Source organism: Diuraphis noxia, unplaced genomic scaffold, assembly GCF_037042655.1.
Source record: "Diuraphis noxia isolate RWA-SAM2 unplaced genomic scaffold, SU_Dnox_SAM2 contig0003, whole genome shotgun sequence".
Classification (NCBI taxonomy): domain Eukaryota; kingdom Metazoa; phylum Arthropoda; class Insecta; order Hemiptera; family Aphididae; genus Diuraphis; species Diuraphis noxia.
In genome coordinates this window covers 33,919,650-33,934,498 of record NW_028301713.1, presented here as the reverse complement: position 1 = coordinate 33,934,498, position 14,849 = coordinate 33,919,650, and the positions used below count along the sequence as shown (strand labels likewise).

At 37.4% G+C, this 14,849-nt stretch overlaps 1 protein-coding gene across 1 annotated transcript; it reads left to right on the top strand.

The window, feature by feature from the left end:
- Positions 1-1,838: 1,838 nt before the first annotated feature.
- Positions 1,839-10,731, top strand: LOC107166199 (uncharacterized). The gene is made up of 5 exons (XM_015514767.2): positions 1,839-2,292; positions 3,369-3,684; positions 4,284-4,406; positions 8,732-8,884; positions 9,722-10,731. Exons 1-5 carry the CDS (start codon positions 2,290-2,292, stop codon positions 10,132-10,134), a joined length of 1,008 nt encoding a protein of 335 aa, XP_015370253.1. The 5' UTR covers positions 1,839-2,289; the 3' UTR covers positions 10,135-10,731.
- Positions 10,732-14,849: the final 4,118 nt, after the last annotated feature.

Genomic DNA, 14,849 nt, shown 5'->3' with positions numbered 1-14,849 from the left:
ATTATATAAAAACATATTAATATAGGTACCTACATCATATTTAATATTGACGGTTCACTGTACTTAGTTATACTTATAAGTTATAATATTATATAATATTCATATCGCAATTTCAATAAAAAAAAAAAAAAAAAAAAACCAAGAATACCTACTTAAATTATGCATTTTCTCATTTAAGTTTTTTTTTTAAGAAGTTTTTGATGTAGGTACCTATAAACACGATCATTATTTAAGGGTGCTAATTTTAAATAATACCCGCTGGCCCTCCTTTATTTTAGCCTATAATAATATATGCATGATTAAGAGACCGTTACACTATCTACATACACTATTTTACTGTAAGTACGTGATATATAACAAATTTTATGCTCAGCAGATCGTATTCTTTAATTCTGTTAGTTAAAAAAATTGGTTATGCATTGACCTCTTATACATTTTAAAGGTAAGAGTATTATTAAGACGAAGTCATGGGCTTTTTACTGTATTTTAATTTTGAAACGAGTTATATGTATTTAAAATTTAAAATTTAAATTTTTTTGTACATTTTATAGAATACTTATAAAGTTATAAAAATAAAACGCTTCATATAGCGGAGCTAAATGTGATCTGCAGTCTGTAGGTCATAAAATTAGTTATATTATACACCTGTGAGACAGAGACAACACATTAGAGTAATACATTAGTATAACGTCCTCTTAATTATGTGATTGAAGACCGAATATTATACTGGTAGTGTGCTTGCAACCAACCGAGTGTGAACCATTTTACGCTTGGACCTCATTTTTAAAACTATTATTAATCATTTAACTACTTCGCGCAGAATTGTTTGCGCACATTCAAGCATAAATAATACTAAAAATTACAATACGCAATAATAATTGTATCTCAATGTTTTAAGTATTCAAATACCCATCGATATATAGCTATATACTAGTAAAGTATCTGTCGAAGCGAAACGTCGTAATGAAAATTTCAAGCAGTCTCGTGGTTGCGAAATAATATAAAAGTGTGAGCGACAAGAGACGCCAACGAAGCCGCGGGTGTACATAACGTCGTAAACGACGACAGTTGTTGTGGATAACAATATTATTATTATTCGCGCGAAAGTCGCCGCCGAGTCAATCGCTCGGGCATACACACGATCACACGGACGCGCGCGCACGCGGGCGCCAACACAACTGGGCGGACACCGCGCGCCGGTGGCCCGTCCCCCGGCCGGCGCGATTTCTTTCCGCGCCGAAGCTCGCCGGGTCGCGGGGCATTTTTTAGTCGACGGGTTGGCCGCAAACCGCCGCGCCCGGCCGTGGTGGGAGTGATGCGTGTGCCGTTACGGCGGCGGCAGTACCGTGCCCCTCTTCCCACCCGCCACCCAGACCGACCCACGACCGCGCGCCGCAACGACGAACGGCGGTATGGTCAATCAAAATCCCCCGGGCCCCCGTCCCGCCGCCGTACCCATCGTCGCCACCGTCGGCGGTAATCGCACGGCCGCGCGCGGTGCGGTGTGGTGGCGGCGGCCGCACGCGTTTTGCGGGATAAAAACCCCGGCCGCACGCAAAGAACGGGCGGTCGGGGGTCGCGGCGCGGTTTACGGTGCGGCGGTGGCACGCGGTGCAGTGGGCCGGCGGTGGTCGCGCGCGCCGCGTACACATATTATTATTATATACATACGCGGTAGTGTCGTCGTCGGCGGTGGGAGCGAGGGCGAAAAAAACCCCGACGAAAAACACACTACCGTGTCTGGCGGCCACAGCGGTGGTGGCGGTGGTGATGGTGGTAGCGGTGGTGGTAGCGGCGGCGGCGGCGCGAGGTGGGGACGACATAACACGAGGTCCCGTCGTCCGCGTGCGGAATATTTCAGTTGTGCCGAGATCGGTGACGCGGTTTGTCGCGTTTTTGGTTCACCTTTTTTTTCCTCCACTTCTCTCGCGCGACCGCCAACACTCGCCCCCCGGTCGTCACCGCCCGACGACCCTCTGACTCGTCGAGCGCTGCACATAGTGTGTGTACAACAGTCGCGCCGGTTCGGCTACCGTCGGCCACTTCACCGCCACCGTTGCCGATCGCGCCTGCTAAGCGTGGGCCGTCGTTTTTCCCGACCGCGTTTTCCGTTTTTTGTCTCGTCGTAATTTTTCGTTTTGGTTTTTTTTTTCTGTTTTTTAATTTTTCGTCACTCTCTGACAACTTTTCGGTGACGATTCTATCGTGGCTCTTCATCGTGCAACGTCTTCGCCTAGCAGTGATCTCGTCACCAGCCAACCGAATCCTAACACGTCTGCTGCAGACATCATGGCAAGTATTATAATAAAGTAATTTTATGTTATGTCGCGGTTAGGTTATGTTTGTACCTATACAGCTATACCTTTTGCATTGTGTATATCATTCATAGTAATTTATCTAAGATCGTTTTTTTTCTGTTTTCTAACGAAACTTCAAAAAAACTGTGCCGGCGTGGACTATTTTGAAATACTTATATATATACACTTGAGTAGCGTTAGTTTAAATTTGTTTGCTTATTTGTAAAAACTCAAAATCTAATAGGACATGAATAGCAATTTAACGGTGGTCTTTATTAACTTACAATTATACTACAGTTATTTCTTGATCAAATAAAATTGTTTTTAAGTGTTTTCTACAAAATACATATTTCCAATATTTTTAAACTCGGTGATTTATAGACATATGCTTTTGTGAATAATCCGAATAATCCCAAAAAAAAATATTTATTTCAGTATTATCGTCGTATAACCAATTATAAATGATAAAATTGTGTTTGCATATGAAATGTTTCCAAAGTAATCATTTTGGGATACAGTAAAATTAATTAAAAAGGGATTGAAAATAAAAACAAATAGTGAAAACTCGTTGATACCTGATTTTTTATTGAACAATAATTTTTTACTGCAGCGATCTATAGATATTACGTGTAGATACAATGCGCTATTGTAATATAGGTAGGTACGAACGAATTTAAACGATATTAAAATCATATGAAAAAGATGTACTATCATGTTGCTAGTATACGTCATAAAATTACTATTTTTCTTAAATTAATGAACTTATTAAGGCAATAAATAAATAAATAATATAAATGATTATAGGTTCAACATTATAAATTTATATATTATATTATACGCGAGTACATGAGCGAATTTATCTCTCAATATTCAAAAAAGTATCAACAATAGTTAATCAGTATACGAATACATTTTAGTATTTTACACGAAGTTCGTACGTTAATTTATTTAATAACAATAGGTATATTATAGCAATATACTTTTCATACATGTTGATAGAAAATTATGAATAATTTTAAAGATGTTGTTATAATAAACAATTAGTTAACGATTTGGGTCGCGTTTGTGCAGGACATCGACGCGGTGTATCAGAAATACCTGGCGTGCATTCTCGAGGACGTGCGGGCCATCCACGGCAAGGAGATGGTGGCCACGGGTAGCCCGTCAGTATTCTGCTCGGTATTGCCCGGCCACTGGAGGTCCAACAAATCGTTGCCGATACCGTTTAAGGTGGTCGTTCTGGACGAAGTTCCCGACGGTGCGGTCGTCGTCGTGCAGGCCGGAAACGACGAGAATCCGTCGGCCGACATGCGAAACTACCGAGCCCTGTCCGCCACCGGCATCGCCGTCTTCAACGACCTCCGATTCGTCGGCCGCAGTGGAAGAGGTTTGTCAACAGTAATTTAATAACTATCACTGCACAGGGTGTATTTCCAATGGCTTTCTGTTTAAGGTTATGTGTTTCCCTTTGTGGCCTTTGAGGCCTCTCTCTGAAGACCCGATGGGTAAAAACTATACCAGTTGGCCTGTAACCCAATTACATAGCCCCTGATCAACAATATCTCACACGCGTATTCCTTGTGCTGCACCAGGGTATGCAGTTTTTATGAATTTTGAAAAAAAAATACTTTTGGTGCCTATACCTACCTATATAATATATTAGATATTATAATTTTACACATCCACAGTTTACTATTCCAAAAATATTCTATCTGTAGGTATTATAAAATTCATATATATCATTAAACAATAATTGTTGTTTTATAGAATTCGTTAAATATATTATACTCACAATATTTGTTATTTATTTTATTTTTATTCGATATCTAGTTTTACTGCAGTCGTTAATATTTAATTTGCAATCTTATATATTCTTATTATATATAATATATGTATAGTTACATTTCTAATTATTTAAACATTAAAAAATATATATATTGGAGCGATAAACATTTTATGTATAATTTATTGTTACGTATTATATAGGTAAACTGTTAACACTCACTATCACAGTTCAATGCAAGGACCAAGCAGTGTTAGTAGCCAACTACGTAAAGGCCATTAAAATCACTGTCGACGGACCAAGGCTCCCTCGTTCGAACCACAGAGGTAAGTGTTTATTTTTATTACAAATTGTTGTTTGATTATTGAAACCTTTGAATCTATAAATTAATAAAAAATGTAAACAAAACAAAAATTATTAAATTCTAAAAGAAAAATGTATTGATTTGATATCGAATCAAATTTCTCGTGCTCGTTTATTGTTTTAACGTTCCCATAATACAAGTATAGTACCTACAATAGTTATAAGTACGGTAAAAACAAATAATATATATTATTACATTGCGTTTCTTTAAATCGGTGCAATTTTGAAATGAAAAAAAAATGCATAAAAACAATACTTCTACATAATACTTTTTACTCTCGTAATTTTAGATTAAAACTATATACATACGTACAGTTGACAATGGTTTCTCCGTTCCCCTTGCGCAGTCATTATGACAAACGATAGAGGGTTAAAGACCCTTTTGCTTTCGACACGCGGCCCGAACTCGTTAAAAACATATATTATTTTCCCAACTTCGGGTTATTTCAATGAAGCACCATTGATCTTTGACACGGAGAGCAGGGAGAAAAGATTTTCATTTTTGTTTACTGTTTCAATACGAGCGCTATTTTCATGGATATAAAATTTACAGTATACTATATTTAGTGAAGTAAAAATGTGTGCGCAGTAATAGTAAAATATTTGCAGTCGTTATACTATATTATTATTGTCATAAAGCGAACGCCGCAATATTTTAACTATCCGCTGGTAACATATTCCTTCTTACTATATTGACATTAATATTGTGATACGTCTAAATAGGTTCATACATTTTTCAACAGTTCGTTGCATTTGTTTATCAATTTAGGTCCGCAAATATTAAATAAACCAAAATCGGTGATCTGTTTAATTATTTTAATATAAACATAATATGCGACTCTGCATATCTCAACCACAACACCTATCACGACGACTAATTAGATTATTATCCATTTGCCGTTAAACTGTTGTATCACGCTTTTGACATTAAATGTCGACGCTTATTATTACGTTTAAAGACATAACATTTTGTAAACTATTCATATATTAACCTAGTATTTAAATTATGAGTAACACTTTCTGAAATTTTTCTTCAACAGTTTTTTTTTTACTGTGAAACGATATCCAAAATCATTATATTATATGGATACTCAAAATCTGTAGTTTTACATTAGTTAAATAAAAAATAGTGTGTAAGATTATACTGAAAATACTGAAAATACCTGTAGTGCGTAATTTTTTTCTTTTCAGATGCATATAAATATTTTAATTAAACGTGCATACGGTACTTAATACCTTTTGTAGGTAATGTTTTAAACTCCTAAGTTTTTATGAGTGAATTCAAGAAATTTCGAATTTACAACAACATTCAAAAACGTTTTTGATACACCCATCATTTACGATTTTGAAATATATCATAAATTATAAAATATCACTAAAACAACAAATAATAAAATACTTTATTTTAATAAATTATGTTAATTATTTTATATAAATACGCACTGCTACTTGCTAGTATGTAAGGTAGGTACTTCGCGTCGTTGATGGGTTAATAATATAATAAGTTGCGTTCCTATTCGCGACAAACATAATATTTTACTTTATTTATTAGTACTTATAGTTAGTAGTTAATAATAAAACTAAAACCAGAAAAATGTTGAATGTTTGCTATACATACGATATCATAAATATATATATAGATTACTATACTTGGACATTATCAAGTTTCGAAAATGTAGAAAAACTCCACGATTACTACCGACTTGAGTTCCGGTCGGAAAACGCTGATAAGCGGGGATTTAATGGGCTGCGACCGTTTTCTCATATATGCTCTTGAACGGATATTACAGTCGCTGTCCAAGGGTAGTTATTCTCATGTATTAACGTGTAAGGGTAGGAAAAGTAGTACGGTATGGAAAAATTGTCCAAATGCGCAAATTCCATTTCCGACGTGAAAAATACATTAACATACGGTATATACATGTATCGTATATATATACACACCTCTATACATACACTCAAACGTACAAAAAAAAAGGTATAGTGTGTCAAACTCATTGGGCTGCAATAACGTTAACGAAGGTACGGAAAGACGTCACAGTGAACACACACAAAAAAAAAATACAAAATGCCTAAAAGGGTTTTTGTTCATGTGTGGGATTATCTGGTAGTCGTCGTGGTAGTGCATTAATCATCCACTGGTCTTTCACTGGAAAGGTTATATGTATTATATATATAGCTTATACATAAAACGTATATATTATTCATGATATATGTATATATAAGCGGACGGTGTAGATAATGGAAGACACATACATATATGTGCACATACACTCACGTGACGTGAAGTTGATTGGGAAAGCCCTTGCTCTTTTTTTCCCTCTGTTCCAAACTCACTCAGTTTTTTTTGCGTATTAACGCAATTAACACAAACGGACATAACTGTACACGGATAGTTTCGGATTTTTTTTTTGTTTTTGGGCAAATGTTCGCCCTTCGAATTGATTAAGTAGTCTCGGGAATGCTTAATGAATCCGTTCGTGCATTACCCACTTCATCCACAACGATGACCGTTATTTGTATCAATCCATTGTTTTCTCGTTTTTTTTTAATATCATAAATTAAAATATTCATGGATATTTATACGCATTTGGAATTGAACATGTGCGATCTACCCTCTCTCTTCCAGTCCAGTAATATCAAAAGCAGCCCATTTTTAATTATTTTCGCGCTTTTACCCGAAATCACTCCAACTGTACCGAGGACTTCTCATAAATATAATATATTACACAAAGGATGTTATCGATTTCATACGACAAGTTTTAAAATTTAATTGGGATTTAAATATATACTTGTTTAAAAAAATACACAATCTACAACTAAAATAATATTGTAAGTAGTCAAGCAGGTACTATTTTTAAGGTGTTACTACCTTTTCTTGACAGAAATTATTTAAAACCAAAAAAACGCAATACATTACAATCACTAGGTACATGTATTGAATTAATTATATTTTGTGTTTGTTATTAATGTGGTTTTACTATAAACAATTTAAACGATATATCGACAGCTATTATAAAATATGATAAATGTATAATAAATAGTCATTTATCAATATTTCACGTGCTATAAACGATTATAATAATATATATAAATCTTTACCTGCCTACCTATAATATTATGTAGGTGTATCATTTATTATTTAATCGGCATATACTTTTAAGGGTTCGCTTGTCATCGTACTTTTTTGCAATTATCCGATAAAATCTCATGACAAATACATCCGCAAATTATACGTCGAGATTTTCGTTTTCACTGACGTGACATAATAACAAGAGGTAGCAAACTGTTGTACGGAAACGAGTGGAGGAGGGTTGGGAAAGTATCCTGTCGCTTTACTGTGTACAATGGAGTTCACTAAAAAACGTCCCTTTAGCGCGGACTCGCACACACAATAGCTCCCGGTTTAGTCGGCTATTGTAACCCGTTGGCAGGATGGCATGCGGTGGAGTGGAAGGATGACGTGTACGGTGGTGGCGGTGGTAGTAGCAGTGGTGTGGTGGTGGTGGTAGTGTCGAACACTGCCAGAGGGATGGTTGACCGAGGGGTTGAGGGGTGAGGTTTACCCGAGTAGTAAACATTTGGCCATAAAACTGACCCTCTTATGTCCCGCAAAAGGGGTAAAAATTACAATAGATTTCGGGGAGCGGAGGGATTTTACGATAAGCTCTCGGGGCTTAACCCGAGCCCCATCCACGTCGACCACCCTATTCACAACGCATGCATCATGCCTTATGCCACAGCATCGGCCATTAAAATCCGGTCGGAGAGTGTGAGTGAGTGAGCGCACAAACGAGTGCGAGAGAGAGTGGTAATGGTGGGAGAGTGGAGAAAGAGAGAGACCGAGTTCACAGTGGCATCCGTTAATAATTTAAAGCGCAATTAAAATCGATACTGCATGCTACACGTCAAAAAAAGTGCACTTCACTCCCGATTTTTATCAATGTAAAAAAAAAAAAATAATTAACATATATGGGCGATTAACATTACCAATTTAGCTCTAACTTCATGCGACTTCCCACTAGAATATATGCGGCGATTTATTTAGCTAAAATCGACTCTAATTCCAAACAGTTGAAATAAAATTATTATTTTTTCACAATTTATACATGTATACTGTATAGTATGTTGATGCATTAACCCAATAATATAATATTATTCTTTGACCCGAACATTTATATTTTTGTCGATAATCGGCAAACGTTGTACAATGTCATTAAAAATAATTAAATATCAATGCATATATAATAATATAACGTCATTAAACATTTCACTCGATGTTTTTCAGACGTGATCCACGGTTACGGTGGCATGTTCCCTATGCACGGTCCCCTTCCGCCTTACGGCATGATCATGGAGTACAAACGCTTGCTGGAGGGAGCAGCGTTACCAGGGTCGCTCAACTACCAGTACATAGCGGCCAATTACTTCCAACTTCACAGTAAGTGTATACGAAAACCTATAAATATATATGTTATTATTATTATTATTATTATTGTTGTTACTGTTACGCGCGCGATGTGTAGTTACTGTGTATATACGTGTAACATAAGGCGGAAAAAGGGGTTTTATTTTTTATTTTTCGACACCCCTTGCCGTCCGCGGCATAGTTCAAACGAATGAGAGCAAATCGAATTTTCCATTTGAATAGTCGATTCCGTATAACACGTAAAAGAAGAACGAGGAAAAAAATCTAATCCCGTTTGACAAATCGCATATGTACACATAATATACGCGAGTCGGAACAATATTATTTAACAGGGTGCTATTGGAACCAAAATTAAAAATACTTGTGATGGAACTATAGGAACCTGTCAGGAACCCATATATTATTATTTTATCGGATCACATTCGAAACCGGTTTACCGGTATCTGGTGCTGACTTTATAGTTGTTTGAAAAAAAAAACCAAAAAATATCAATAGTATATTATATTGTTTTAATATTATGCAGATAACTTTACTATCTTAATATTTGATTTCATATATATAAGGCGCAAGACGCGTTTAAAACGGAACCCTCATCAATGCATGATGTTTGATAATTTTTAATATATCGATTTAAAAATCATAGCATGAAAATTAAATTTTGAAAATCCAAACCAGAAACGATAATTAAACTCTCCGAGCTCTGTTATAACATAAAACGTTTATCATGATGTATGTTATGCATATAATAATGTGGAAAACGCCTAACAATTATAAACGTCGACGTATTAATATGATGTGCCTATGCGAAAAATGATTCTAATTTTCTTCGTGTTTTTCTATTATCCGCAGACGCCATGGAAGCTTCGCAGATGTATTGCGACTTGCCACCCCAATCGGCGTTCAATTTCGCCGGCTACAACGGCCTACACGGTTTGCCGCCCACGCCACCTCACACCGAGGAAGAACCGTCGACGGCCATACCGTCAGCGCAGGATGACTGCGGCGTTCCGTCAAAGCGACAGCGACAAGCCGCTGAGTCGGCCCGCGCGGCGGCCACTGCGACGGCGGCCACAACCGCGACCACCACCGGCCCGGACGACCGACTCCGACCGGAACCGTGCAAGCGGCCGAAGCGCGATTCCGCCCCCAGTCCGGACATCGACATCGTCAGCGTGGGCGTCGTCCGTTCGTCCAGTCCGGATGTGCAGCTCAAACCCCGACAGGAGAAGATCTGGAGACCTTACGGCGCCACCGACGAATAGCGACTGACACACACTCCTGTAAATAATATCGTCATAGTATATAATGTTATTGTCATATTATATTATTATAACACGATAATAATGTGTAAGGAATCGATTTTTTCTTGCCGTTTGTTTTTGCTGAATGTTTCTTGACGATGTATAATATTATGATATTATATTATTATTGTACATGCATAATATGTATAGACAATCAACCAAGCATTTAGGTTATATGATTCAATGTTGTGATATTAGCGTTTAGGTTTATAAATTATTATTATTATTATTGTATCAATATTTACGTCTAAAAATGATTTTTTATCACTACCCAGGGCCTTTTTTTTATTGTAATCTATATATACGTTGCATATATGTGTAGAAGTTGTATACAACCAAAACATATTATTCTACTTGCCCTCTTCCGGATAAAAAAAAAAAATTACAAAAACGTTTTTATTCAACGTTTTACGACGTGCGTGTACGTCGTTTATAATATCGCGGTCCGTTTTTGTGATAAACATATTATATTATATATATAAATGTATAGTCTGTTATACTAGCGTGTGAATTTGTTAAACAAAAATACATATAAATATATAATATATATAATATAAATACGTACATTATATTATACTATGATATTAAATTTGGAAAAAAAACCGTTTTTTTTATTTCGCATGCAATATCCTGCTATATTATAAAAACACTATTATAATATATTATGTGTCGTCGCGTCGTCCCCGCGGACTTTGCAGGGTGGCTGCGCGAGCGACTTGGGCGCGGTGTTGTCGATGAGGTCTCCGATGCGGTGTGGTGCGCGTGTGGGCTTCGTCCACCATCACCCCACGAATAAGCGCAAAAATATAGGGATTTCGGCGAACCCCCTGTGAGGGTTGTCGTCGTCGCCACCACCGCCACCGCCGCCGCTGCCGTGATGGTCGTCGTGAGTCATATATTGGAGTACACACACACACACGCTCACGCACGGCCGTGCAGACACAATAGTGTGCGCATATATATGATGTGATGTGTGCAGCAGAGGGACCGTCGCCGCTGATTCATGATAAATAAATCTGGAGTATAGTTCCCTATTATTATTATTATCATCATCGTTATTATTATTATTTCGGAGAGTATAGCTCGCGCGCGTTGGTTGTTGTGTATATAATATGTGTGTGCGCGCGCGTCGAAACCGATGAGGGAGCTGATGTGCGTCAGTCGTATATTATTATATGTATATACGGACGACCGTGGAGCTTGCACATTATTATATGTATTGCAGAGGCGTATATTGCATTCAATAATATTATAATAAGCGTATCGCAGGACCGTCGTCCTTGTATATGGGAAGAGGACGGATAGGGCAGCCCAGCGCCTCACGTTTTTTATACTTTGTTCCGGTGCGCGAAAAAAAATTGGAAAATAAATTTTGGTTTCAAAAATGTCAATATTTCATGGATATAGCGTTTAAATAATAAGGTTCAAAGTGAAATATCGAAGGAATTACATTATTTGCGCTTTGGAGTCTGCATGCAGGTGATGCAGTGTGGTGTCGTGCATAACAGCTGCAGCTGTTAACTTTTTCGGTGAAATCTAGGATACGCCGAAAAATACGCTACAAAACATCATATATGCTATATTTTTCTGTTTTTGTCAAAATATGGTCTCTCCTTCTAAACCGATTGATATAAACAGTAAAAAAAAGTTTTGTACTAACCTAAAAGACTCGCAGTATTGTAAACATACATAAATGAATGCACGGGTGACCCATGATGCACTTGCAAATCTGCAAAACTGCATTAAAGCTGCTCAACTCGCTCTATAGTAGTTTATTCAGACTAATGAAAATAAAACATCCATATTATGTTTCATGTAAAACCCGTACACTGCAGATGTTCTATCTTCTTTTGGACTTCGAAAATCCAAAAAACGGTGCTGCATTGCACGTTCACGATGTGCTGTGCGATGAGTGCGCAAAAGAACATATTACTATTATTATTACGAACGTTCGTGTATATATATATATATATATTGTATAGAGAATTTTCGGAAGACTTCGACGGGCCGGCGACAGATAAAACGCGCGAACAATGGGCACGCCCCGTGTGATTAATGGGTCAGCGGCGGCGGTTTCGTCGTAGTTTTGGCGTCGAGAGTGAAATCGTTCGCTACTCCGGATGTTCGCACGAGTCGCGTATACCTATTTAGAGAACACGCGCCTGGGGTGGGAGCTATCGAAGGGAAAAGGACGCGAATTGGTTTTCCGTTTCTATATACTCGCGTATCAATATAATAATATATTATATACACACGCGAATACTACATACATCAACTATTATATTATATATATATATATATATATTGTTCAACTTCCGTATACATACATAACGTATAACAGTGCATTTTATGTAACGTCTGTTACACGGCCGATCCGTCTACATCTAAAATTCAATATTTTACGGGCAAGACTATTACGCGCGAAGCTGTTCAAACGTGGCTGGCCGCCGGAGGACCAAATTATAATATTGCCATATCTCGGATAACGATAATCATATAATCCAGAGACGAGGTTCTATTCCTTATATGGATAAGTTTTATGTGGCGACGATTTAAACTTGTTTGAAGTTTTCATCAATAAGAATAGTATGTCTATACGTACACATTTGGTAGGTACGCAACTCTGTAAAATTGTACTATTATTGTAATGTTATTAGTATATAATATCTGTGGCACGGACCTTTACTGCCGACCCAGAGGTCGCCGACCGATCCGGCTACACTTAAAATAATATAATAATTGAATGTCACTGTTCTATAAGTTCCCTAATATGACTGACCCAAAACAATTGCGCTAGGCACTCAAACGCAGATCAGTGAAAAGTACGGACACCTTAGGTTACATAAATGTAAATATCAATAATAAATAATAAATACAAATTGTATGTTATGATGACATGCCAGGAGCACGATGATTATTGTTATAAGACGACAAAATGATAATAATAACAAGGTCGAGCTTATAATAATAGGGCGCCCAAGACAATTTAAATGATAATTTTATAATTTAACACTGTGCAATAATGAAGCTATACTAACTAATACGTGTTGGTAAACAATAGATCATTGATACTGACAAATTGATTATATGATATAATCACCGGTCCCCTTCCGTAAGCAGTGCTGCCACTCGACGTTTTTCTCGCGGCCCGCTGGTCCACGCGACGCTGCGCAGTTGGCCCACGGAAAATCCTACGGCAGCTCACCAACTCTCGGCAAACACCAGCAATCCGTGGTCGGCGACGGAACCACCAAACTTCTGACCCAAAAGTGGTACAACAGTCGACAGGATCAATCCAATATACGGCACACACGTCACCGATACTCCGTGCGACAGGAATGCGACAGCCGTATAATAATATCAATAATGGACGGTCACAGCAAGAGCACGAGCATGCGACAACAAAACGAACCACGGGTGATCGACGGAAGAATGGACGGCTTAATTATTACCGCACGTAATAAAAGCGCCACGGCCGATGTCGGCACACTCACGAGTCACAATATTACTCGGGCGCCAGTCTGTCGTGCAATACCTTGCCAAGTCGGTGGCCGGTGCTGTTGCAACGGACAGACGAGTATACTGGTCGAACTTATATTTGTCAAGTTCCCGGTGGTAGATATGGAACAGGCGGGGCGGGGGGTATCGAACATTCTAGATGCCGGATCGACGATAATGACTATAGCAACGATAAACAGCCGATAACGTCTCGGCGATTCATTTCGTCGATTAATATAATATTATATATATATATATCCGACAATATCAGTATACTTCAAACTGTTTGTATGGCTGTTGGAGGTAACTGCTGCAGCAGTGTCATTGAGTCTGATCGTGCTGAAGGCGATTGTCGAACTGCTGCGGACTGTCGTGCATTTATGGTATGATAATTTGAACAGTGCCAAAATGTGTAGAGTGTGTACATTTCATGTTTTCTGACGACTATACTATGGTATGTGTAATTGTGTAATTATAGTTTATAACTCATTTATATGAGGCGTAAAAAAATTACAAACGACGCATCTGCAGTGTATATTACCACCATGGCGTCCGCGTAAGATATATATATATATAAATTATATATATTGGCTATTCATCCCGACTTAATGAACAAACTTATTATAAAATTAGGCGCTATGCATCGGTGTATCTTGTTAGTTGTAAACTACAGTGTACTTCAGTTTACGAAAAAATCGAGATCTGCACACCGCACTTTGTGAACTATTAGTGTTCGAAAGAGATTGGCATTATTGGCCTGAGATTAAATCGATAATCACACTTGGTATACTCGTATTTACAAACTTGGTTCAAACCACTCTCTAAACTTTCTCGATGATATGTCTATGAGAACAATTTTTGAAATTTTCATTAAATTTGGTCGAAATTTATTGAGTCTAAAAGCTACAAACATTAAAAAGTAATGGTAAGATACATGGAAATTTGATGTATACATTTCAATAACAAACAATTTATCGATTAAATGATTTTTATTTAATTTCAAAACAGAACTTTGCTCTTTATTAACGTATAGGTATTGAAATTTAAAAATAATAAATTAAGATATCATAATGGAAAAATATATATATATATTTTGAAATAATGGTAGTGATTTTATAAATGAATAATGAGATCTCAGTTCCACCGGAAAAAAATTGCCACTCTATATGATAGAAATT

Bases quoted from the DNA above. Each gene is read 5' to 3' on its own strand.
- LOC107166199 (XM_015514767.2), top strand. The intron at 3,685-4,283 runs GTTTGTCAACAG...CGTATTATATAG, and splicing joins CGTCGGCCGCAGTGGAAGAG to GTAAACTGTTAACACTCACT. The intron at 8,885-9,721 runs GTAAGTGTATAC...TATTATCCGCAG, and splicing joins CAATTACTTCCAACTTCACA to ACGCCATGGAAGCTTCGCAG.